At 40.8% G+C, this 27,689-nt stretch overlaps 1 protein-coding gene across 1 annotated transcript in view; it reads left to right on the plus strand.

Moving 5' to 3' along the window:
• Positions 1-27,689, plus strand: part of NIPBL (NIPBL cohesin loading factor) — a 287,177-nt gene that overhangs the window by 95,686 nt on the left and 163,802 nt on the right. Inside the window, exons 5-10 of the mRNA XM_082258716.1 lie at positions 1,362-1,461; positions 2,857-3,008; positions 3,111-3,271; positions 6,125-6,218; positions 10,024-10,635; positions 15,058-16,995. Of these exons, the coding sequence (XP_082114842.1) occupies positions 1,362-1,461; positions 2,857-3,008; positions 3,111-3,271; positions 6,125-6,218; positions 10,024-10,635; positions 15,058-16,995 (3,057 nt within the window). The remainder of the gene's footprint in view (positions 1-1,361; positions 1,462-2,856; positions 3,009-3,110; positions 3,272-6,124; positions 6,219-10,023; positions 10,636-15,057; positions 16,996-27,689) is intronic.

Genomic DNA, 27,689 nt, shown 5'->3' on the forward strand with positions numbered 1-27,689 from the left:
TGAAGTGACTTGACTCAGGTGATAAACAGAGGTGAAACAAATCATCCTGCATAAGTTGTTCCTGTTTATCTGCAGTGATCTGTTCTCTATAGCTGTTCAAATTCCGGAATTTAGAAAGCTTCTCTGAGCTGTCAGGAAAAAGGGGATGGAGATTTTAAATTGCACTCTGCAGAGGCCAGTGAGGAGAGCTCCGATAGCTGATTGGAGGGAAGAGACACACCCCTCTTCACACAGGAACAGAGCTGACGCTGCCAATCAACTGGAGATCTCTCCCGTGTCACCATTTTTCTCTTGGTGTCAGAAAATCTTGTCAGTGATTCATGCTGATAGAGGAACGAAGTGGCAGACAGAAATGGCACTTAGTGCTCTGAAATGAGACAAGTACACACTATAGCGGGATATGCTGTTTCATGTCGGAGGTTTACAACCACTTTAAAGAATAATTCTAGGCATGACTATATTCATAGTTACATTGGTTAACGTTTGACTCTTTTAATGCCCATAATTTGGGAATGGGATGTCCAATAAGCTCATAAAGATGAGATGATATGAGATCATCAAATGTCCACAAGCTATTGGCCCCTAAATGTCCACAAGCTATTGGCCACCTTACGCAACCTTTTTGAATGTATGTGGTTGTCAAATGTAATGAACCAACTGTGCCGGTTCTGTACATCATATGAGCATCCTATTACTGTGGTCCTGAGCTTTAGACTACAGCAATCACACACCAACCCCTATTGTTAGAAGATATACCCCTTACTCACTGCTATTGTCTGTGTCCAGGTTGCAAAGACTTTCCATGTCTTACTGTCCTGACAAGAAGCGAGGGGAAATTTCCTCAATAGTGGCACAGATGACCATAAAACTGACAGAGACTCTGAAGAGAAAATTATTAAACTGAAGAAGTTGAAAGCTGGAGCAGCTGTGCATAGCAACCAATCCCAAATACTTACCTGAGCTTGATTTTAATCCAGCCCGGCTCAGGAATTGAGCCAGCACATCTGCCCCCTAGCAAGCAGCTTGTTGGGAGGGCAGACAGAAGAGGAGAACAAGACCGTGCTTGCAGGGGACCCAAAAAGAGGTGGGTCGGGGCCACCCTATGCAAAACTATTGCATAGAGCAGGTTATGTAAAAGTTAGACTTTTTACAGTCACTTTTAATTGAACAACACGAAGACAGAAGCTAATTGGTTGCCATGCACAGCTGCTAAGCCTTTTCCTCTCTACAGTATTAAAAAGATAATGAAGCTTTTTTTCCCCTTCTGGGGTTGAGTTTTAACGTGTGGTTTTTTTTTTTTTTTAATCTTTTTCTGTTTAGGTCTTGTTTAGGCTAATGGTGGTGATCTGTTTTCTCCTTAGGGATGATGATGCCTCAGTATAAGCTTCCTCAGAATTCCATGCATGGCAGTCCAGCATCTACTAATTATCAACCAACCACTATCTCTCATAGCCCTTCCAGGTAAAACATAGCTTTGAATTTCTGTGGTGTGTATGTATTGACTTGGGTGCTTATGAGCATTATACATGCTATGATCTTGGAGTCCGGTTCTGTCTCAGGATAATTCCTTTATGCCATAGGCATATCATTTATCATGTTTAAAGCAGGACGAAATGCAGTCTGCTGTGTGTGTGTGTGTGTATATATATATATATATATATATATATATATATATATATATATGTATATATATATATGTATATATATATGTATATATATATATATATATATATATATATATGTGTATATATATATATATATATATATGTGTATATATATATATATATGTGTATATATATATATATATATATATATATATACACAAAGTTTGTTTTTTTTTGCCATATGAAAGTCAGACTTTTTACTCCCCTACACTAATCTAAAGTTTTACAACCCGTTAGTCTGCCCTGCCAATGACCTAACCATTTAGCTTTGTCTTCTGGTACCCGTAGACATTGTATTCTCTTATTGGCCCACTGTCCTATTATGTGTATTGGCAAGTTAAAGTAAATCTGAGAGAGATTATACAAAACAGTCACTTCTGTGTCTCTCCCTCTCACAGGCTCACACACGTATTTATTATGTATAAAACACATCACACTCAATGTTCTTTGCAGTATAGGTCTGCTCCAAGATTCCTATTTAGTAATTGTAACCGACCTCAAGGGAACCCATAAGTGTTCCCTTAAAATGTATCCTGGGGTACTTTGACCCCCCTCTTTGGATGAGTACTGATCCCTCGCAGTTTCCAGATCACTCTTTGCTGCTCGTAGAACTGACCACTGTATAGTGTTCTGCTTAGTGTGATCAGTTTTTAATATGAAAGCAGAGTGACTGGCAGGAACACCAGGGATTTCACACAAAGCAAGCTATACAAAGAGAACAGGATACATTTTCATACAAGTACATGGTACAGCAGACCCATATTGGGAATATAAAATGTTGGGGTAACATATTCTTTAAAACACATTTTAAGTTTAAATCCTTTTAAATCTGGCTACATTCCAGTTAGATATTCTTCTCATCTGTGGGATCGGTTTAATATACCAATAAATATGGAGTGTGGGTTTTTCCAGGTTGTGGATGAAAATGTATAGCTGTAATTCAGAAGTCTGAATTACCGCTATATCGTTTCTATATTTCAATAGATTGTTTCTGTACTTTTTTTTTTTGTAACTAGGATTCATAAACACTTGTATTCTGCACATTGAAAATAAAAACTGTACTATATATATGTATACTGTACATATGGGTTCTCCACTTCATTTCCATAATGTGAAGATCAGTGAAGATGCCTAAATAGATGTTTGGGTTTCTGCATATACCTAATCTTTTTTTTTTTTGGTTCCCTTGCAGTCGATTTGTACCACCTCAGACCAGTTCAACAAATCGGTTTATTGGCCAGCAAAACAGCCCTGTTCCTAGCCCTTATGCTCCCCAAAGTCCTGCAGGCTATATGCCATATGCCCATCCTGGAAGCTACACACAACATCAGCAAATGCAGCAAGGTATGTAAGGGGCGTGCTTTCAGTTCAGTTGTATTTTGGTTACATGTGTAAAGACAAACATTTTGTGACTTTCTGATACTTAAAATGTTTTCCTTTTTGCAGCTTCTGTGTCCAGTCCGATCGTGGCGGGAGGGCTGAGAAACCTACATGAAAACAAAGTCTCTGGTCAGTTAGCAGGCAACTCTGCAAACCACCACGCAGATAACTCCAGGCACAGCACCAGTGAGGACTATCTGCAGATGGTACATAGGCTGGGCAGTGAGGTATGGTTTTATGCGACAAAAGTTACTATTAAAATTTAGGTTACGTTTACATCTAGGCGTTGCTTTTTTTGCAGGCATTTTACAGGCGTGTTTGCAGCATTTTTGTGCAGGCCTTTTTAGGTTAATCTGACCAATGAAAAAAAAATATAAATGCCTGTAATTTGCCAAAAAAGCTCATGTGCTTTTTTGAGCGATGGGTGTTAAAGACGTCAGAACGCTCAGATTTGAACAGGGGCCATTGAAATGAATGGGATTTGTCTTGTTGGGCCTTTTTAGAGCAGAAAATCGTCCAAAAAAGCCTAGATATGAACTGAGCCTAAGCTTTCAACAGCCTCTATCTTTATTTTAAAGCATGTGAGTTCTATATCATGAATTGGTACATAGCATGTATGTATAGAAAACCTTTGTTATTTTTAGTTCGTGAGAGAGGGTTTGTTTCTTGTATGCCATATTTGTTACTGTGAAAGGTTTGTGTGTGTCTTGCAGCATTTAAAAAAAAAAATGTCAGCTTTACAGACCATTTGTTAGATCCCAGTGTAGACTTGAACTGCCTTCCACTCTTGTGACAAAAGTGTTGCTAAAACTTTTTTTTGTCTAGGGGAAAGATGAAGGGCATATACTTTCCCTGATCCTCCAATCCTCTCCGCACAAGGCTGGTCCCTGCTGCTCCTGCACCCCCACCTTCTAGTGATCCTGAGCGGTGGACTGTTCCTTATGTCATCAAGCCCCATAGACCTGCTCTGGATGTGGGGATGCCAGGAACATTTCACCGCTTGATCATGGAGGAGTGCTGTTTGCCAGTGAAGCGGAGGTTGGGGTCAGTATAAGGCTTTCTCTTCTTTCCTGGGCAACTCCCTGCTCAAAGTTGAGCTTTAAATTAAGAAAAAAAATAGGGTAATGCTTACCTGCAACAATATTGCATAGAAACGTTGCTTGAGTTCTCTTCTAGGAGTACCCTTGGCTCTTTTGGGTGTCTCCTGTAGCAAGCCAGGTGCCACATCGAGGGGTGTGTGTCCATAGACACACCGCGCCGGTAAGCCACGACCTTGCTCCCTCCTCACAGGTGTTTGACGTCAGCGGGGGGTAGAACTAGGAATGGGGTTTTCTCTATCGCTCATTGACAGACGTAGTCGTCTTGATTCTCAAGAGCTGGGTTATGTTGTCTCCGCAGGAGTAGGACTAGGCAGAAAGACAAAACGTTCTGGCTCCACCTTAGGGGCAGTCCCTGAGGGTATATCCTCCCTCTCTCTGCTACAGGGAATCAGTTTTTTTCTGTCTAGTCAGGAGTACCACCCTGGGATCTTAATTTAGTATTGTCGGTTCTTCAGAAACCTCCCTTTGAAGATATTAGGGAGATTCCTCTACCTACGTTGTCCCAGAAGGTGGCCTTCTTGGTGGCTATCACTTCTGCACGCAGGGTGTCAGAACTGGCCGCTTTATCTTGTCGTTCCCCATATCTGGTGGTTCATAGAGATAAGGTGGTTCTTCGTCCGAATCCATCCTTCCTACCAAAAGTGGTTTCAGAATTTCATCTGAATGAAGAAATTGTATTACCTTCCCTGTGTCCTAAGCCCAGTCATCCTCGGGAGTTTGCTTTACACTCCTTGGATGTGGTCCGGGCGATCAGGGTATACTTAAAAACGATACTCGTTTCGCAAGACGGATTCACTTTTTGTGATCCCGGATGGACCCAAAAAGGGGTTGCCTGCATCTGCCGCGACCATTTCCAAATGGATCAGACAGCCGGTGGTACAGGCTTATTCTATTAAGGGTCGGGAGCCCCCGTTCCCTGTTAAGGCGCACTCCACTCGGGCGCTTAGTGCGTCATGGGCCTTTCGCCATCAGGCGTCAGTGGTCCAGGTGTGCAAGGCGGCTACCTGGTCGTCGGTGCATACCTTTACAAAACATTATAAAGTTGATGTAATGGCATCATCTGATGCCGTGTTTGGCCGCAAGGTTTTGCAGGCCGCCATTTGAGGAGACCAGTGGTCTACCTCGAGGGTTTTTTCCGTTGGAAATTTTTCTTTTGAGTCTCATTCTTTGTTTATAATGAGCCTTTAAAACTTCTAGTTTGGCACCGGTTGGGCCTTCTAGATTGGATTTTGATTTTTGTCAATCCCACCCCTCATTTGTGGCACTGCTTCTGGATGTCCCAGCTCTTGAGAATCAAGAAGACTACGTCTGTCAATGAGCGATAGAGAAAAATGGATTTTTGTAAGATCTTACCGTAAAATCCTTTTCTCTTAAGCTCATTGACAGACGTAGTACCCGCCCCTCTATCATTGAGTTGGGTTGGGTTAAATTCTCTGTTACTGCTTTAGAACAGAACTGATTCCCTGTAGCAGAGAGAGGGAGGATATACCCTCAGGGACTGCCCCTAAGGTGGAGCCAGAACGTTTTGTCTTTCTGCCTAGTCCTACTCCTGCGGAGACAACATAACCCAGCTCTTGAGAATCAAGAAGACTACGTCTGTCAATGAGCTTAAGAGAAAAGGATTTTACGGTAAGATCTTACAAAAATCCATTTTTAATTACCTTCATGATGAGTAACAAAAAAAAAAGCTCGGAAGTATTTCCAATTTGCCTACTAAAATTAAACACTTGGTTGCTGTGATTCTGATGTATGTGTATGAGGTTTTGCACTTCCTTCAATACTTTTTCTATTTTGTGTTTCATTAGAACCTGGAGTTAAAATCTATACAGATTTCTAGATACATTTATGAAACGAAGTATGAGGTTTAGGGTCTACTGTAGCCCAAGCTGATTCAAGATATAAAAAGAAAAATCTGTAATACTTTTTTATGTTAGGGTGAGCTATGTATTTTTGCTCAAGTACGTTTTTATGTGATTACAGGATAGTGATTCTTCGATAAGAAATGCTGCCTCTTTTTCCCTACGATCCCCACAGTCAGTATGTTCTCCTGCCGGTAGTGATGGGACTCCAAAAGGTATGTTATTTTACTAAATATATTTTGCTCTACTTAGTTCAATATTTAGTATTAATTTTTATTTACATGGTAGGGAATAGGAGTGAGCTCAGTACTGTTTGGATCTTAGTCCAAACCCACCTGAGCTATCCTGCCAGAAAGCTATCACTGCACCGCGCCAATTAGAAGCGGCGCAGGCATTTTCCGCCTGCAGCTGGACATGTGTGCCGGGGCATGTAATTGTGTAGGGGCGAGGAATGCTGTGGTTTAAAGTGATTATCAATCCATTAATTTTAAAATGGAAATGAAAGGTAAAACATTTGTGTATAGATGTAAAAAAAAAATTTATAAATACCCCCCTTTTTTTAAAGAAGTGATCACGTTTCCTTTGTTCTCAGCTGCATAAGAGCTGGGGGAGGAGGAGAAGCGGCAGTACACTGATCTTCCCAGTGAAAGTCTCTGCGTGGGTGGGTGTGTCAGGAAAAGACTGGTCATTGGAGGGGAGCAGAGTGAGTTCCCAGCATAGCTAGAAAACTGACCATGGTGTGTTCTCCTGCTTAATGTGGTCAGTTTGTAATAGGAAAGCAGAGGGACTGGCAGAAGCACCAGGATTTTTACACAAAGGAAGCAATACAAAGAGAGCAGGATACTTTTTTCATAAAAATACACGGTACAGCAGGCACATATCAGGAATATGAAATGTTGGGTTTACAAACGCTTTAATGATTGGTGGTATGCATTGGTAGCTTACTGGCAGGATACCGCAGGTGAGTTTGAACCAGGAATTGTGGACCATGTCTGAGCTCGTCGCTGGTAGCAAACCGTTGTTTAGAACTGTGGTATTTTGGCTTTGGTTACTTAGGTTTGATTGCAGTCATTGCATACTCTGCATGGTTATGCACATGTTCAGTGTTTGAGTGGGCTTTCTTATTTCTGCTGTGCTCCAGTTCCCTCTTCTATGGCAAAAATATATTGGTGGACTTTAACCCCATCAGCACCAGAGCAATTTTTGCTTATAAGCGATGCTTCAGGCTAACCAATAAAAACCTTTATATTCTGTAAGAATTGGAATTATTTTTTCAAGATAAATAAGGCTTTCTATCCTTTAAAATAATAAATGGGTATCGGTTTTCCAACAAAAAAAAAAAAAAAAACGTAGCTAATTCTTCCAACCAACTTAAATGCTCACCTTGAACAAATTGATCGGGTAATCTGAAAATAATTTGCAGAATATTGAGTATTGTGTGTGTGTTAAAACATTTTTTTATATTTATGTAGCAGAAATAATTTCATGAAGCCCTTTCAATTTTTTTAGAATGGCTATATTAACCACCTGTCTTTGGGATCAATTCTGACATTTTTCACACACACATGAAATCTGCAATTTTTTTTGCTAGAAAATTACTTCGAAACCCAAACCATATATATTTTCTGAAACCAAAGTCCCTGGAGAATAAAGTGGTGGATGTTGCAATTTTTTTTTATAAATGTCAAGTGATATTTGTTTTATCAAACACAAATTTTTCGGAAAAAATGCACTTTTATGTGTTTTAGTGCACACAAACACAATATAATGCAAATTTTTTTGTAAAATAAAAAAGGTGGTTTTACGCCGAGTAAATAAATATCTAACCTGTCACGCTTTAAAATTTGTGCACGTCCGTGGAATGGTGACAAACTACAGCACGTTAAGTTATCTATAGGCAGCACTTTAAAAACCTTTACAGGTTACCAGTTAGAGTTATACAGGAGGTCTGGTACTAAAATTATTACTCTCACTAATGTTCGCAGTGATACCTCACGTGTGTTGTGGTCACCATTTACATATGCAAGTGGGGCCTATGTGTGCATTTGCGTGTCAGCACAAGGGGAGGGGGCACTTTAAAATTTTAACTTTATTGGTATCACAGGGGAATACCAACAGCCCTTGTGATAGCATGGGCTGAGACAGATCCTCTCTAATCGACTGCTTTACAATCCAGTAACTCCTTGTAAACAAACTGAAACCAGAAGTGTCAAAATCCTTGTCGCTTCTTCTTTTAGCAGGGACAAGAATGGCTAGGAAAGATGGCACATGGGGGCTGTATAACTGAACAAATCACTTTTATTTTGTAGAGAATCACCGGCTGAAAAGAATGATACCAGGACCATGGCTGCAGCCATGATCCTGATATCACCGTTCCCATCTGAAGACCTCTATATATGTACAGTGAATGGGAAGCGGTTAAAGTTCCCAAAATAAGTAAACAGGCCTCCCATCCAACACTTATGTCTAAACGCTGTTTCACATCTTGCCAACGGGAAGAAGAGCAGTAATATTGAGCTTTGTAAGCAAACTGTTACTGTTCTTTTTAAAGCAGACTTGTCAGGAAATATGTAACTATTGTCCTTTTTTTTTTTTTTTCCATTTTGTTTTCTCGGTGCACCTACAGATTTTTATTTATGTGAAAAGCAGTGTTCAACTTTCTCCTCTTTGTTTATAAAAAGGGTAGGTTCTTATGAGAGGCGTGTCACAATGACACATCCTTCTATTTGGCTTTTGACAGTGCTGTAACAAGGATTTATAAATGAGCGCTGTGGCATGCCAAGCATAGAATACTCATCAGGACTACAAAAGAAATCCCAGTCAGTAGTATGAATGCATGCCCCATGTACAGGCATACGGCAGGGCAATTTTAATTGTACAAGGTACTTTTGGTTAGCGAACCAAAACTACCCAAACTGTTATTTCCAATTTGGGTGGCTATTGATCACCCACTTGCTTTGTAGGGCTACTGCGTTCCCCCCGTTGGACTTCACCAACCTTTCAAGTTCCTAAGCAACATCCATTACTCTGGAAACATGCAAAGAACGGACATCCTTGTTTAAAAAAAAAAAAACAGTTTGCATAGTTTTTCATGTAGGAGCTATGCAGTATTTAAAGATCATTCAGATAAAGAAATCCTGACACCAACACATTTCCACAGTCTGGTAAACAAGTAGGACATCCCCCCCACTCTTTTGCCTGATCAGGGATTGTCCTACACAGTGAAAGTTAAAGCTACAGCACTTTTCATTGGACAAGACATACGCAAATATAGGCATCTACTTAAGTGCATTAAATGCGATTAAATTGCACTTTAATAAATGTTTGTCCCTTTCAGAAAAATAGCAAGAGAGGTTTGGGGTTTTTAAAGATACCAAAATGTAGTTCTAACTATTTGAATGTTCATAACCTGACCAGAGGTTGGCTTTAACAATAGGCAACACTTTTTTTTTTTTATATCCATTTGGATAGAGTAAGGGAGGGTTATAACCCCTGTCAGATTTTTTTTTTCCCACCATCTGTGTCCTATTGCGGAGATTTTCCTTCACTTCCTGTCCCATAGCCAAACAGAAAGTGAGAAGAAATCCCTGTAAATTCTGGAATTCCTTGGGAACCCTTGGGTCACCAGAACTAGTGTCCCCATTGGAACATTGCTATTACTTTTTGAGGGATAACCCAAAATGTGGGATTTTTTTTTTTTGCTTTAACTTTTAATTATAACGTTAAACAGGACAAATGGAAAGGGTGAATCTCCTTAACAGGTGCACAGCTAACAAAAAAAAACTGACAAGTGTTCTTATCCCTCTCCCCTCTATCCAAAACTAAGAAAATAGTTTTGCCTTTTAGTTATACTTTAAGTTTTTAGATCCGTTCTAAAATTTTAAATGGAGACTGTCCTGCTTGTAGCAACAACACATAGAGTGAAGGATTGTACTGCATTTTGACACCCATGTGCCTGTGTCCTAAGCCTTCACAAAGAAAAAAAAAAATATTTTCTTATACCTGTTCTCCTTTCTGTAGGATCACGGCCATTAATTCTTCAATCCCAGCCTCCTCCCTATGCCTCCCCACGAGACGCTCCTCCTGACATACTGCTGGACTCACCCGACAGAAAGTTGAAAAGACAGAAAAAGTTAAAGATGAGTAAAGATGAGAAGGAGCCAAGTGAAAAGTCAGCTATGTATGATATAATTAGCTCTCCTTCTAAAGACTCCACCAAGCTTACTTTAAGACTGTCTCGTGTGAGATCTAATGAAATGGACCAGCAAGGAGACATGCTCCCTGGCATGGAGAACAGTAATGTCAGTGAAAGTGACCCCTCATTCAATGTTCAGTACCCTGGGCACCCATCAAAAACTCCAGTCACTCCACAGGACATAAGTCGCCCTTTGAATGCTGCTGCTTGTTTTCAAGAGCAGACTGAGTTCCTGCAAGTACAACAAGTGCCCGTCCTACAGCCCAACATGTCTGCAAAACCGTCTCAACCTCCCGTGGCTCAGTCACAAACTCAACCAACAGGAAACATAACGCCATACGACGAAGTGGAACTGGATGCTCTGGCGGAGATAGAAAGGATAGAACGGGAATCTGCTATTGAGAGGGAGCGCTTTTCTAAAGAAGTTCAGGATAAAGGTAGTGTGGGGTTATTTTCTATTCTGTTTCCTACAGCTGGAGATTCCCTACTTGAGAGATTTTTTAAAATCCCCTACTAGCATGAGAAAACCCTTGTTGCAAGTCCTGATGTTAGTGTGTTTAATAATCATAAAAGCATAGGATGGTTATGCCAACAACCGATAACAAATAGTGCATGTAGTTGTATTTTTATCATATGTCCAGTGCTCCTTTGTGGAGCCTAGACTTTGCAGAGCTATAAACCCATGCCCTTCCTTTGACTAACCAGAGCATTCCTGGACTGCATTAGCCAGCCTATAATCACAATATTATAATTGCCTGATCTGGGATTTTTTTAAAGGCTACAAAAACTGCTCTGCTGAGGTAGCTACTTAGCAGCTCTGGGAAGAAAATTGGTGATTCAGACAGGAAAAATACTCCCCTGGGATAAACGTTGCTGGCGGCATCTTTCTGCACTGCTTGCCTCCTCCCTTTCTTTTCTTCATAAACTTGCCAGGGTGGCAGAGGATGAACATGTGCATTTGCATTGTGCATTGCGCTCTAGATGTGGCCAAATCATATGTGCACAATTAGCCACCCCTTAATGCTTATGGGCATCCAATGGCCTCTTTCATTCAAGTGCCAATTGCATTTACCTTATGTTGTGCAACACAGCTTGGCACAATAAAAAGCAAGTGCAAATAAAATGTGAGGTTTTAAATGAATAGGTGTGAATGGGTCCTAAACGTACACTCTCCAGGGTGATTAGTCTGCTAAAGGGCCTATAGATTATTGGTTCACTATATTTAGGTAATATCTTCAAGGCTACATTGGTGTAGTAAATCTTATTAAAGGGAATTGGTACAATAAAATCTAGATGAAGAGGCCTTTCAAAAACATTAATTGCCTGACTTGGTTGCCTGGTGCTTTTTTCTGAGTCTACTTACATTCTTTGTGACAGAATGCCTTTGGCCCCATTCACACACGCAGGCTGTTTGTTTCATCAGTTCAGTCACGGACGAAGTGTACATTCATTTTTTTCGTCCAGTACCAGTGCAAAAACAGACAGTCCGTTTACATCTGTTTTCATCTGTTCCATTTTTAAAAGGAACAAAAATAGGGCTTTGATAGGTTTAAAAAAACGGATGTGGATGTAAATGATCATTAGTTTACACCCGGTTTTCCTTTGAGATGCATGGATGTCCATTTTTCATCTGTTAGTGGATGGATGAAAAACTGACAACTGGTCCACATGTGTAAAGAGGCCTTTAAGCTTGGCTTTGGCTTTTTAACCCTTTTGCTGCCAACCTAGTTTCTTCTCCCAGCATGCATGTTAACAGTTTATGGACGAGCCTTTATCACCAACCATATGTTTTTTGAAAGCAGAGGTCCTTAAGAAATACAGTGGTATCTTTCATATGAAACATTCTACATTGCCTTTGTGTTTAAATGTTAAATCTGTAAAAAATAATGGTCCCAGGGATGTTAATTCGATGTAACACCTGGGTGCCCAACGCACCCTCCTGGTCACTGCAGACTGCAGTTTGCATTTTACTTACTAGGGTCTTAGGCAAGTGAGATGAATCTAGACTGGGTTGTATTAGTTAAATGGCTTGGTTTATTATTTTCACACTTTTGATGTCCATCTCTTTTTCCTCTGCTCTTATTTTACATTTTTAACGGGGGTGTACCGAACACAAATGTGGAATTTGCTGAATTGTGAAAAGGCTGTAATAGCAGTGATCTCTAGCCTAATCTAGTATGTCTCCAGTTTGCGGCTTTCTTCTGAAAAACATCTCCAGCCTCCAACATCTCCTACAGCATGTTTTAGTCCCTGACTATCTCTAGCATGCTCAAAGTCCTTCACTATCTCCTGTTGCATGTCTGCAGTGTCTTGACAACTTTCTGTAACATTACATTTACTAGGGCCTCTTTCATACATGTGGACTGATCGGTCTGCCTGTCAGTTTTTTTTTTTTAGGTGGACAAGACAAGATCGGACCATCCATTTCCCTCTGTGGAACCATGAGTGTCGACATACATGTGCCTGTTGACATCCGATCCTGTCCGCTAAAAACACATGGATGGGCGATCCTTTCCCAATCTGTCTGGTCTATAGGATGACAGTGGGATGTAAATGGACAGACCATAGCGGGCTGTGTCTGTGCCCGCTCTGCATAAGCGGAGCAGACACAAACAAGCCATTAGCCAGCTCAGCAGGGATCAGCGGACAGATTCCCCACTGAGCAGGCGGATTCCGCCCATCTGAAAGCGGCCTAAGTTTTTTCTATTTGTGGGCGCCGCACCCCCCCCCCCCCATATTAAGAAGGTTGACCACCACTTTTATAACATAAACTCAAAGCTTTCCATTAAAAGCAAAAGAAGATTTGCAGTTTTCAGGAGATGCTAGTTTGTATTAGGCTTTTATTTTCCCTGCTGTAGTAGTTTGGCAGGGTATCTTTATCCCAGAAAGAGTTGGGCCTGTCCATTTTTGGCTTTCATCAGCATTTCACACAATGTGACCCTGGTTGCACCTTTCTGCATTATACCGTAATTATGTGTATATATGGGGATGTGTGTGATTGGCTGCATTTATTGTCACTAATATTATTGCAGAATTTGTGGTTGAAACACAAAAAAGAAGCTTGCAGGTTTATTTAGCACAGGAATTTAAGGGCCCAATTGACACTATATACACTGAGCTGCACAGCCTTGTCTAGACAAAACAATTTGTCTTTGGCCCTGTGAATTCAATTCACACCTTTCACTACTGTGGTGTGAACTGAAAAATGCGACACACTCTACGTTTTTTTTTTCCCCCCAGCTAAGGATGTTGCGATTCAGTACATTGCATCACATCCTGCCGCGTTAGGCAAAGATAAATGAAACATTGGATTTCACTGCTCCCTTCACAGCGGTTTCCTGCACCTCCTGGTGGGTATGACCCCTAAAAGCAGGGGGGGTGAAGCACAGTGCACCTTTGCCGTAGACTTCTATTATATCTTGCAGGTGTGGTGCACTTCATGAAAGCACACCAAAACTGCTGCATTCAGGACATTTGGTGTACTTTCAAAAAGTTCACCAAACCCGCAGAATATTATAGACGTCTATGGCTAAGTGCAGCTAACCCGTAGCTGCACCTGTGGATACGTTTAAAAGCAGATTAATATCTATTGCAAAACTGATAACATTGATATTATGTCCATTGCCTAACAGGGAATGATCTATACGCTGACTCTTAATTTATTCCTCCACCTGACTCTTAATTTATTCCTCCACTTTCTGATCTGCAGGCATCGCCGGCTGTAGTGTTGCTGTCCCAGATGGAGTGCGTTTGGTATAACTCTGCATGGGACAGGAGTCTGCTCTATAGAGGAAGCAGTGGTGTATGTGGCTCTGCTTCCTCTGCAGCCATTTGCTTCCTCTATCGCCAGCTCCATCTACAACACATCGTTTGGATGGCGGGTTGACAACCCGTGATCTGGGCATTCCGACCCGACATCCCAGAGCAAGAGGTCGCGAGCCAAATCGGAGGGCCCTGCAGGCCACCGTTGGCCACCCATGTTTTAGCTGAAATTACAGTATATCCAAATCAAAGACCACAAGTGAAATGTATTTCAGTGCATCCTAATAAGCTTATAAATTCTAGGGTATACCTAAAACTATGCAGCAGATATGATGTTGCACACATTTCGATAATGTTATTAAACAGTGATTATGTTCAAAATATTAAAGTGGTTGTAAACTCAGATGTTTTCTCCAGTTAAGTGTGGCTTATCACCAGCAATCAATCTAACTAAGGATGAAATACAAATGTCAAATATTTGTTTTAGTTTCTCTTTCTGCAAGTGACTGCTTTTTATAGACCAGACCAAGCCAATGAAAAAAATGTAAAAAAATATGCATGCCAGCTTAAATTTGCCAAATCAACCCTTTTCATGACTACTGATTTTGACACTTTTGGCCCTTACTATTGTTAAATATATCAAATCGTCTATAAAATATTGCGAAGAAATAAGTGAGCTGCCATTACGAAGCTCCTTTTAGGAAAAAGCGATTTGCCTGGCTTATGCAACCGTTTTAATATGTTCTGAACTACTTGCCCATACAAAGTATAGAAATAAGTATTTTTTTTTCCTGCTCCTGACTTGTTTGCTTTTTGTTTGTTCGGGGTTAGGGACTCCATTATAGAAACCAGACAGATTTAGTGGATTGGCAACTTGACCTCTTGGGTTGCCAGAAGCCATATATTTGTATGTAGTGCCTTATACCCAATTTTCTGTAATTCCTGTCCTAACTTTCTTTGTGACTTTATAGATTGATAACATTATATATTGTGTTGACGTTTCAATTTAAAAAAGTTATTGTCCAGGTTCTATTAATGCATTATAACTTTTGTATAGTTCTACGTACTCATGTGATCTTCTCTCTCTCCAATTTTAGATAAACCCTTAAAAAAGAGGAAACAAGATTCCTACCCATTAGAAGCTGGAGGTGCTACTGGAGGAAACAAACCAGCTTCCCAGGAGGCAAGCGTGGCAGGAAATGGGTCACGGCCAGCTTTAATGGTTAGCATTGATCTTCTGCACACTGGCAGAGGGGACTCTCAGGCAAATGTAACTCAGGATTCAGACTTTGTAAAGAAGCCCGAAGAAGCAAAATGTGTTAATGATGGATTTGTTCCTGCCGTACCAGAGGACCCTACTGGAGTTATAAAAAATGTCCCAGAAAACCATCCGGAGACACCTAAAAAGAAGTCAGAGTCTGAAACTGAGTCTACTGAGAAGCCCGTCAAGAGCACACCTGTGCATTCCAGCGAAGCTGTGCAGGAGGAATTACGGGGAGAAAGTAAACCATGTGACATCAAAGCCGAGCCTCCTGAGAGCACGGAGGAGATTATTTGTGAAGATGGCAAAAGTGAGGAGGCCAAACCTGAAATATGTAAACAGAACGAGGAGCAGGTAGAGAGTAAAGCAGCAGAGTGTGTAAGCGAGGATGTAAAAACGGAGGCAAACAATGGTGACATTACTAAAGAATCCAAACCATGCGACCAGGAGGAGGAGGTTAAGCAAAATGAAAGCTGCAATGAGACGATTGAAGATGAGAAGAAACCAGAAGAGAAACCGACTCCAAGTACCCCAAAGCTGCGTAGCGAAGGAAAGTCTGACACTCCTAAGCAAAAAACTGAGGGAAAGCCAGAGACGCCAAGACAAAAGAGTGAGAGTAAACAAGAACAAGCAAAGCAAAAGAGTGAGAGCAAGTCTGAACAACCTAAACAGAAAAGTGATGGAAGGACTGATGGACGCACTGATAATCCTAAACAAAAGACTGATGGGCGCCCAGAGACTCCCAAACATAAAAGTGAAAGTCGACCTGAAACACCTAAGCAAAAGAACGATGGCAAGCCTGAAACACCACGACGACAGAGTGAGAGCCGACAAGAGAGTCACAGAAAAAGTGATGAGCGCCATGTCTTGACTAGACAGCGGAGTGAAGGGCGCTCAGAGACCCCAAAACACAAACATGATAACAGGAGAGACTCCCTCAGGCTTTCTTCCGACAAGAAGTCCGATTCATCCAAGCATAAAACAGATTCTAAGCCCGATTCTCCCAGGGTGAAATCTGAAGGTCGATCTGATGGGACAAAGTCAAGAGTAGACGGAAGGCCAGGCCATGAGTCTTCAAAGCGAGATTCTGAGAATCCAAAACAAAAATCTGATGAGAAGGGGGATTCTTCAAAAGTTAGGAAGCCTGAGTCGCTAAGATCTTTCAATAAAAATGAACAGGATACAAAGCATGGGAATAAACCTGATCCTTCAAAAACGGATAAAAGTGAAAGAAAGCATCGTCATGATTCAGATGAATCAAGGGACAGACTTTCTTCTGGAGAGCAGAAGTCAAGATCGGGAAGCCCACGGGTTAAATCTGACAAACCAGATACAAACAAACCTAAATCTGATAAGCCTGCATTGAGATCGCCCTCTAGTAAAGATAGTAAAGATAGTAAAGATGAGAAAAGGACCGATGGTAAAACAAGTAAGGTAGATGGCAATAAGGCCCATGGTGACAACAAGGCTGGGTTCCCAAGTTATTTGTTGGGTGGGAATCAGGGTTCTCTGAAAAACTTTGTCATTCCAAAACTCAAACGGGATAAGGATGGAAATGTTACCCAGGAGTCCAAGCGATCAGAATTAAAAGGGGAACAGAAAAACCAGGGGGATAAAGCGGGCTTTGTGGAAGAGATTAATAAAGGTGCTAAGCCTGTTGTGGTTCTTCAAAAGCTGTCATTGGATGAGGTACAAAAACTAATTAAAGAACGAGAGGACAAATCCAAGGGTTCATTGAAGTCAAACAAAAACAAGCCATCGAAATCCAGCAAAGGTAATTTAAGAAATTTCTTAAATTTTTCAGTACGTTGATGTTTTTTTCAGACTCTTAGGAGCTGAGCTTCCTATATTGCCTTAATTGTTCTAGGAATGTTTCTTGTTTAATTGTGCTACTTTGTGTGAGTACAAGGACATTGGCTTTGTTTTTTTAAATTGTTAATTTTTGGTTTTAATAATAAAAGAAAAAAGGTTTAATATCACTTTAAAGGGGGTTGGGTTACGCGCATCTCTGCCCTTCTCGCCTTGTACTTTTATCACTGAATGCAAGGTGGCATCTGTTTGACTGAAGTGAAGATTGTGACATCATCTGTCCTTATCTCAATGTCTGCAAGCAGAGGAAACCTTGCATTCAAATAGATTGGCCCAAATCACTTATACTACAAAGCCCAGAGTAAAAATGCAAATTCTAGCTTCTATAGTGGCTGGAAATTTGTTTACATGCCGGTTGTGCTGCCAACATGATGGCTACTTTTGCAGCAGCGAAGGGGTTAAAGTAGAACTAAACCCATTGATTTAATGGTTTCCCAAAACCGTTATATTTATGGCATGCCATGAATGATAACTGTCACAGCTGCTTCTGCTCCCAACCAAACTAGCAATGCTGCTGTTCAGATCTGTGTCCCCTGTGCTCCTTCATCCAGAGTGGTGTCTGTATAATACAGAAGGTGTATTACTGGCCACATCACTGGGGGGGGAGCCAAAAAAAAAATACTAATATAACCAATCTATCTAATGATTGGTAAGCAGTTATGTGTTACATTTCTGGTTTGGGATTTAATGTCGATTTTAATGGTGTTGAGAAAATTTCTACATGTAGATTTTGTTCCATCATATATAAATGTTGGTTTGCATAGCTTTGATTAATCAAAACTTGGTAGGTGCTGCAGACTCCCAAAAACTTGTCACCATTTTCTGGGATCTTCAGTATTTGTAGTGTAGGCTGTCTACCCATACTGCCTCGAATATGAAGGTGCTGGGCTAGCCTTTGACCTTTTCAAAAACATTAAAGTTTACAGATTACAGGTTTTCAGGTGCTTAAGTATTTATTTTAGTGCAAATGTGTACTCTGAGCACTCGTTTTTAATTTTCTCTGCATTGAAGCATGGAAGCATGTAGAAATATTGATGTATTTTGTGAATCTCAAGTTATGTTGCAATAGTACACATATGGCTGAACTGTGTTCACCTCATGGTGTTGTTCCTTTGTCAAAAATGTATAATGCTGCTTCAAACTAACCTGGTAAATTCTCGGTTACTTAACACTTTTTTTTTTTTTTATGTTGGAAGATTTTTTTTTTCTTTTCAGCTCTGTAAAGGTGCTTTCCGGGTCCCAGATGGGCCGGTCGGCTGCTGGATTCTGTAGCTTGATGTATGTTCTGAGGGTCATATTTCTAATTGGTTGGCATCTACTTTATGACTTTGTAATTTGTCAGTCAGGACTGTAAACATGACAATGGTAAACTATTTGCTATGAACATCAAGAAATGTAATATTTGTACACTTATATACAACAAACCTATTTGCTACCTCTGAAAAAAAATGCTGTAATGTATTCTGCACTGGTGAATACTATAGGGGCCTGCTGTAGGATGCATTAGAACGTGCATCACAGTCTCTCTATTGGTTTACAAAGATTTGTTTTAAAAAAAGGTTGAAATGATATAGTCTGAAAATTCTGTTTTTAGGGTTGCTTTGGGCAGTTTCTTTTCTCCTCTCCTTATCTTCACAACAAAGGTGAAAACTAATCAAATATGATTAGTAGTTTACTTACTACGTATTTTTTCGTAATCCATTATTTTAAGTAAAAGGAAGTTTACTGGAAATATGTACTGAGAGTGTATGGAGGATTACATTTTCTAAACCTGTTGAAAATGCTTATTGCTTGGCTGTCCAGAGCCTATTGTAGTTTGAGGCACAGATCTGGAACAGGTATGCAGAGTAACCATTCTGAGATTCTAATCAGCATGTTTGTTCTATGTCAATGACTTAAAGTATGGTAGACAGTTTGCGTCCAGGGCAGCTCATCCATTCCTGTACTGTACAGAATAAGGCACTCTAATGTGCAGTTACCCGTGTACAGTCCTAGCTTTTTTATATACAGGCAGCTATATTTAAAACACCTGTCACTCCTCTCACCACACATGTGGATAAACCGAACATATTTGCACCATGAAATATCTTGGTATTCTGAATGTTTATACCACATTTTGCACAAGTGGAACAATGTGCAGAATTCATTAACCTGGGTCAAAACCATGTTACTGTTTTTGCTTCTAAGTTCTTAGGCCTTTTATGGAGGCCTATAGGTTTAAAAGCATTGTACACTTTCAAATGTTTTTTTTTTTTTTTTAAAGTTTTAATTGGATATTAATGTGGTTATATTCCCTATGTCAGGGGTCCTCAAACTACGGCCCTCCAGCTGTTGCGGAACTACATATCCCATGAGGCATTGTAAAACCCTGACATTCACAGACATGACTAGGCATGATGGGAATTGTAGTTTCTGAACGGCTGGAGGGCCATAGTTTGAAGACCGCTGCCCTATGTCATGTGTTTGTCTTAGCTTGTATTGATGGTCTCAAATGTTGTAGCTTCAGTTTGTAGTGTCATGACTGATTCCCCTCTGTCCATGTATTCATTCACCTAGCTTATCCCCGTTTGCTGAAGGGACAGGAAACTACTTCTGCTGGGTCAGACAGCATCCAATCCATGTCTCGTCATTTCCTCTGTTGCCCCACAAATATGGTAGTGCTAATGTGATGAAAGACTGCATGGCGATCTCTGTGTCTGTCAGATCTAATTACTGTTTATCTCTCACCTGCAGAGAACTAGACTAAAGCAGCCCATAGAGCAGTTTTTTTTTCTTTTTTTTTTTCTTTTTTTCAACTAGCAGGTTCAAGAGAAAAAAATGATTTGATTCCCCCATCTACACATTCAATGTGGATGGGGGAATCCACCCTGCTGATCTAATATAATTTGACAGCGGGAGGACTTCACAACCATCATAACACTAATCAGCATTGCCAGCTATAGACAACAGGCTGGTTGTACAGAGGTAGATCGGCTTCTGTACAACCAGCTTGCCTATACAAGGATGGTAATTTGCCCGGCCCCTGCTGAACTAGACTTATTTCAATCCATATATGGCCGGCTTAAGATACCCAGGGATTGTGGGATATGTAGCTTCTTCACAAGAAGTGTAAGAAGTGACATGAAACGTCTTCTCCATGGAGAGACCTATAAACTAGTACCTTGAGGGGGAAGAGAAGGAAGAGAAATGGAAAGGAAAGAGAGAGAAGAAAAGGGGAAGAGGAAAGAGGGGTAAGGAAGGGGACACAGAATCAGCGCATTGAATTCCAGCTGTCATAACGAGGTGGCCATCCCTAAGGAAGTGCTCGGCCTCCCTCGAACCCACCCTAGAGGGACCACGATGGCCCAAGGGGCTCCAATCAACCCAAGTCGGTCCGGGGGTCTCCCTCCAAATATCGCAGCCATGGGTGCCAAACCTTCTGAAACAGCTTCACCCTGTCATTCAACACTGCCGATAATCATTCATTAATCATCAGCCCAAGTCAGTTTTGCTCTAAACATTTCAAGAGGTATAGTTGCCAAACGCCAGGACCGTGCTATCACTATCCTTGTTGCTGTAAAAATAAATCGTATAAGGAATTTAGCTCCCCTGGGGGCGTCCGATACCGCCTCTCCCAGCAGCGCCTGTCGCGGGGACTTCCGTAGGTTCACGTTGGTCAGAGAATAAATAAGATTATATATTCGTATCCAATAACGCCTCACATTCGGGCAAGCCCACCACACGTGAAAGGCCGTACCTCATTGGCCGCAGCCTCTGTAGCATAGCGGAGAAGCCCCCGGGACATAAGCCTCCACTCTCATAGGAACCATATACCACCGCAAGAGAACCTTAGAATTTGCCTCAATAATTGACGTGTTGATAATGGACTTAGAGGCAGCTAGTGCATGCCACTCCGCCAAATCAATTTCCTCCAGCAGGTCCCCCTCCCAAGCCTCCATGTAACCAAGCTTATTGGAATCAGAGGATGTCAGGATTGTATAAATTTGAGATATGTGGCCCCTTAATTTGTCATACTGCTCACATAGAAATTCCATGCGAGTTCTACAGACCAGGTCAGACCCCTGCTGCAGAGCCTTGGCGTAGTGTGCAAGTTGAGCATAGCGATAGCATTCAGACTCTGGCATCTGCAACTTTTCCATCAAGACCCGTTTAGTAAAGAGACCCCTGTGGTCACAAACATCCGCTATTCGTAGTAGACCCTTGTTTGTCCACCACGAGAACGCTCAAGGCCCGGGGCGAAGTCAGGGTTTCCAAACAAAGGGGCCAATGGCCTGTGGGGGGGGGGGGGGGGGACGCAAATTGAAAAGCCCTGGAGAGCCTGTTCCCCATAGTCCCAGGGAGAAAGAGAGCGAAGGACACATGATAGCTGGGCGGGACCTGGAAGGGTAGCCACAGCATATGAGAAAGCGGGCATGCCCCAGCGGACTCAGATTCCATCCGTAGCCACAAGGGCAACGCTTTCTGAGAGTGAGATCTAATGAGCTGGGCCAGCTGTGCTGCATAAAAATATTTTAAAACAGGGCTTGACAAATTTGTTTGGCATCTAGGAGCCAGCTAAAGTTAGGAGCCAGTTTTTTTTTTTTTTAACAAAGCTTTATTTTCAAAGACGAAAATAACCGATCTTCAATTTAAACAGTGCAGCAAAGTTGGGGCGATAGGAGATCCAGTGACCAAGAGTAACATGCCACCTTAGGCCCCTTTCACACGGGCGCCTACGCTAAGCAGAATCCGCATGCTCAGTGGGAATCTCTCTGCTGATGTTCAAAAGATGTTCCGTGATCCAGAACGCCTAGGTGTGAATGGAGCCTAAGCTTTTTGTAATTCTTCCTCTGTTCCGCTCAGGGTCAGTGTTGATATTCTGTAATTGTCTCTTGTGTGGTTTCTGCAAAAATGTAATCCACTTCACTTGTTTTCATGTAACTAATAAGGTATCTATGGCTGGAAAGCCCCAGATCTTTGATTGTTTATTACCTCTCCATGGCAGTTTTTAAGGATAGGTAAACCTATTTTCAGCTTGTCTGCCAGCTACACCAGAACGGTTGAAATTGTTCAGTAAGTAGACTATTATTTTTCCAAGTGGTTTTATAAACTTTTGCTGTTTTTCTAACAGCAGACAAAACTTTTGCTATGTTAAGTAGATGTGGCACACAGTAGTGGACAGGAAGGTTATGGATAAATAGTAAACTGATTTACTTTCTGTGCCCAGACATCTACTCTTGATTTTGTGTTGTATACCAGCTCCACAAGTGCCTTTTACTATGTCAAAGTGTCGGGTTGAGCTGCATTTGTAATCTGACCAAATGGGAAAGTGCACATGATTGTTTGAGATGTGTTTTCCATGCATTCCCATTCTTTTTTTATCAGAACACTAAACTCTGTTTGCATCTTGGTGCATTTTCATGTAAAATAAATGTTTTGATAATTTTTATTCTAGCTGTGGAAAAGAAAAGTAAATTAATGCTAAAATGCAGCATAGTATATCTGCAGTCAACAAGAGGTTAAGCAAAATGAAAACAATTTTTTTTTCCCTCCTTCTGGTAGTGTTTTGATTATAATAACTGCCACAAGGTGGCGATATAGCAGAAGCCACGCAGCACGTGTTATAACTGTCTGGTATTTTCATTGATAAAAATAAAAACACAACCAGTTCATCCGCTGATTAGATAAGAGGGAAGTAAAAATAGCACAGCTTGCCCTAGGTATCACCAGTTTGTGAGCGCTTTATTGATCAGCAAATTGTGCTTCAGTAATATATTTTGTGAGTGTTAAGCTTCTATCGGACACATCTAAAACAGCTGTCATCTTTCACAAGTGGTTTATTAGCTGCCGGTCCGATATCTTTCTGAAGTAACCATTTCCATTTCACAATAATGTAATCATTTTTATAGTCCTATTCAGTGAGGACAAAGCATGCTGCTGGGGCTTTCCTTATTTAATTACATAAAAGCATAGAATGGATTTCTTTTATATTCTTAAATTGAACACTTTGCTTGCAAGACATAAGTGAATTGTGCGTCTTAAAATGTACAACATGAAGATGTATGCATTGTAATTCATCACTTTTCTGGCTCTGTTATATGAGCGAAGCAGTATGTTTGCCTTTTGAATGAATTGCAGAATAGCCTCATATTTCTGAATTACCGTTGCATTTTATGAGGCTACTTTAGATCTTGTATTCTCTCTGTACTGGTTCTAAAATGTTACACATTTCAAATTTGTTAGCTTTTTTCCTTGATGAGGAAATTTTTCTGACTCCACAATGGCAGTCATAAGGGCCTATGTTTGTGTTAAAATGTTTTGATACTATCCATCATGAAAAAAAAAAAAAAAAACTACTTTAATTTAGATTTCATTCATTTCTTTCTTTTTTTATTTCAACGCAGTTCTATTCTATCCAATGAATCCCTGCACACAGCTCTGTAATTTGCAGTTGCTTAAAAAAAAAGAAACCTTTTTATTAATTACAGGTACTTAGGCTCGATTTACATCTATGCATGTTGCTTTTGAGCGTTTCTGCAGTGCTTTTTGTTTTGCTTTCTGCAGGGTTTTTGTACAGCAATTTTGCCTCGATTTGCGTTTTCACATTGTTATGCTTTATTTGGGGGTAAATTTGTCTTTGGGCAAATTTAAAAACTCAAAATGCGGTAAAAACGCACCGCGTGCTTTTCTGCAGCTTCTCCATCGAAGTCTATTGAACTAAAGAAAAAAAAAAAAAACACTTTTTTGCATTTAAAAAATGTCTCTGACCCTTTCCAAACATGCAGAGGCACAAAAATGAACTGGATGAGAATGGAAGTGATGGCGCTGCTTATGTTATAAAGTGTAATTAGGTAGATATACCTATGTAAACATATATCATCGGATGAATTGTATATAGAAAAGACTATAGAAAATAGCCACGAGGTGGCGAAGTGCAATGTGCAAAGATGTGCTGAGATAAATATGTGTATATATACAATATGCAATAGTGATGAAAATAATCAACAGAGTGAATATATAAACAACATTAAATAGATCAATCAATGAATAATATAAAATGACTCAAAAATCGCGATGATAAAAATTAGTAAAATAGTGCAGGAAAACCTTGACCAAACAGGGTAAATGTGCAAATATACAGGGGAGTATTATCCAAAGTGCACCAATAAGTGATAGTACTAATTAATATATAAAAAATATAAGTTCGTGATCAGAAAATTGTGCAAAAGCAATAAATGTGCGGGAAACTTCTTTCCAAAGTGTGATGATCAGTCAATTCATATACTAGAATAAATCCATAAATAGGTGAGTATACCCAGTGAGATAGGTGGGCAGTGACTTACGGTGACCCCCAAGGTGGGTGACTGGTGAGCTGCAAAGTGGCTACTGATGAAAAACCTACTCACCAGATATACCCACCCCACACAGGGGTATAGAGTGGGTACTGGAGATGTGCCTCGCTGGTCTTTACTCTGTGTAGTGGTTCCCTTCCTGGGGGAGAATGGTGTGGGGTCCGCGGGGTATCGCAGATATCCTAACGTGGGGTCCAGTACTAGGGTCCTGTTCCAATATGTCCGATGCTCCGTGGAGGGATCTAGTATGGCCACTCACAAGTATATGGATGGGAGGGTCATAGGAAGTGGAAAGACTCGATAGTGTGATATCGTAGGGGATATTTTATTCAGCAGTATACAATAAATGAATACTCACAATCGATCATATGGTAAACAGCGTGGTATTGGCGTCCCGGAACGCAATGCGTTCCAACTGAAAACCGGAACCGGAAATGACGTGACGGCGCCGTCACGTCATTTCCGGTTCTCAGTTGGAACACATTGCGTTCCGGGACGCCAATGCCACGCTGTTTACCATATGATCGATTGTGAGTATTCATTTATTGTATACTGCTGAATAAAATATCCCCTACGATATCACACTATCGAGTCTTTCCACTTCCTATGACCCTCCCATCCATATACTTGTGAGTGGCCATACTAGATCCCTCCACGGAGCATCGGACATATTGGAACAGGACCCTAGTACTGGACCCCACGTTAGGATATCTGCGATACCCCGCGGACCCCACACCATTCTCCCCCAGGAAGGGAACCACTACACAGAGTAAAGACCAGCGAGGCACATCTCCAGCACCCACTCTATACCCCTGTGTGGGGTGGGTATATCTGGTGAGTAGGTTTTTCATCAGTAGCCACTTTGCAGCTCACCAGTCACCCACCTTGGGGGTCACCGTAAGTCACTGCCCACCTATCTCACTGGGTATACTCACCTATTTATGGATTTATTCTAGTATATGAATTGACTGATCATCACACTTTGGAAAGAAGTTTCCCGCACATTTATTGCTTTTGCACAATTTTCTGATCACGAACTTATATTTTTTATATTTTTTATATATTAATTAGTACTATCACTTATTGGTGCACTTTGGATAATACTCCCCTGTATATTTGCACATTTACCCTGTTTGGTCAAGGTTTTCCCGCACTATTTTACTAATTTTTATCATCGCGATTTTTGAGTCATTTTATATTATTCATTGATTGATCTATTTAATGTTGTTTATATATTCACTCTGTTGATTATTTATTTTCATCACTATTGCATATTGTATATATACACATATTTATTTATCTCAGCACATCTTTGCACATTGCACTTCGCCACCTCGTGGCTATTTTCTATAGTCTTTTCTATATACAATTCATCCGATGATATATGTTTACATAGGTATATCTACCTAATTACACTTTATAACATAAGCAGCGCCATCACTTCCATTCTCATCTATTTATATAGTCTTTTGGCTATAGTTTAAGTGAGGCTGCAGCTTATTAGTACTTATCTATATCCTTTGATTCCTTAGCGCGGATTCTATTATCTTTTTACAAAAATGAACTGATGTGAATTTGTTCTATAGGAGCCCACGTTTATAAAAAAAAAAAAAAAAAAAAAAAGCCCTGCGTTCTTGCAAAAAGCATGAAAAAAAATGCATTGGTGTGAATGGAGCCTTATATAGTGCCATCAATTTATGCAGCACTTTTCCATCTACACTGCTCAAAAAAAAATTAAAGGAACACTTTTTATTCAGAATATAGAATGAAGTCAATTAAACTCCTGGCATATTGATCTGGTCAGGTAAGTAGCAGAGGGTTTTTTTAATCGGTTTCGGCTGCTTTGATGTTCATGAAATTAATAGATGCACTAGATGGGCAGCAATGAGACGCCCTCCAAAACAGGAATGGTTTTACAGGTGGAGGCCACTGACCTTTTTTCCCCCCCTACTCTTTTCTGACTGTTCTTCACACCTTTTGCATTTGGCTAGGGTCAGTGTCCCTACTGGTAGCGTGAGGTGATACCTGGCCTGTAAAGAGGTTGCACTCCTTCAGGATGGCCCATCAATACATGCCATTGACAGGTTTGCTGTCTCCCAGCACAGTCTCAAGAGCATGGAGAAGATCCCAGGAGACAGGCAGTTACTCTTAAGAGAACTGGACAGGGCCATAGAAGGTCCTTAACCCTTCAGCAGGACTGGTATTTGCTCCTTTGTGCAAGGAGGAACAGGATAAGCACTGCCAGAGCCCTAAAAAATTACCTCCAGCAGGCCACTTGTTTGGATGTCTCTGACCAAACAATCAGAAACAAACTTCATGGAGGCGGCCTGATGGCCCGACATCCTCTAGTGGGCCCTGTGCTCACTGCCCGGCACTGTGGAGCTTGATTGGCATTTGTCATTGAACACCAGAATTGCCAGGTCTACAGGGTGATAATTTTCATTTCCATCAAACGATGTGGCATCCTTTTGTTTCAAACGCATTACCCAGTCCATACCAGTATAGATCCTAACACATTACCCAGTCCATACCAGTATAGATCCTAACACATTACCCAGTCCATACCAGTATAGATCCTAACACATTACCCAGTCCATATCAGTCTAAATATCAAGCATGAGATTTTTTCCCCATTGTGATCTGTGTTTTCAAAGTGTTCCTTTAATTTTTTTGAGCAGTGTATATTGTACATTCATCTCAGTCTCTGCCCTCAAGGAGATTACAATCTAAGGTCCCTAACTCACTTATACATACACATACTAGGGCAAATTTAGACAGTTAACCTAACAGCATGTCTTCGAAGTGTGGGAGGAATCCATATAGAAAAATCTGTGTCCACGGTACTGAGTTTGGAACCATATTTTATTTGGTGAACGCATGTAAAGGTTTTTGCTTTTGTTTACATGCATACAGTCTGCAGGGACTCTATTGGCCGACCTGTCAACATTACTAAAGTGGCTTCACACACCTATTGGCATTGACATGTCCGCCCTGAATGAATGTCCTCTGACCTCAGTCAGTGACTGAAGGCTTAATGTATAGTCAGCAGGCTCCGCCCACTGATTACTCACTTTTTTTGTACATGTCTACACTGAGCAGCTGAAGGGTGTTTCAGCTGAAGGGTGTATGCCCGAATGAGTTCAGATTCAGTATTAACAACTTTTTATGTTTCATCTCGCTGCCAACAAAAATGAAAATTAAACAGGCAGCGGCTTAAAGTGTCCGCTGACCTTTAATTCACCAAAAAATAGAATGAAAGACAAAAAGA

This window comes from Pelophylax lessonae, assembly GCF_965119305.1.
Source record: "Pelophylax lessonae genome assembly, chromosome: 1".
Lineage (NCBI taxonomy): Eukaryota > Metazoa > Chordata > Amphibia > Anura > Ranidae > Pelophylax > Pelophylax lessonae.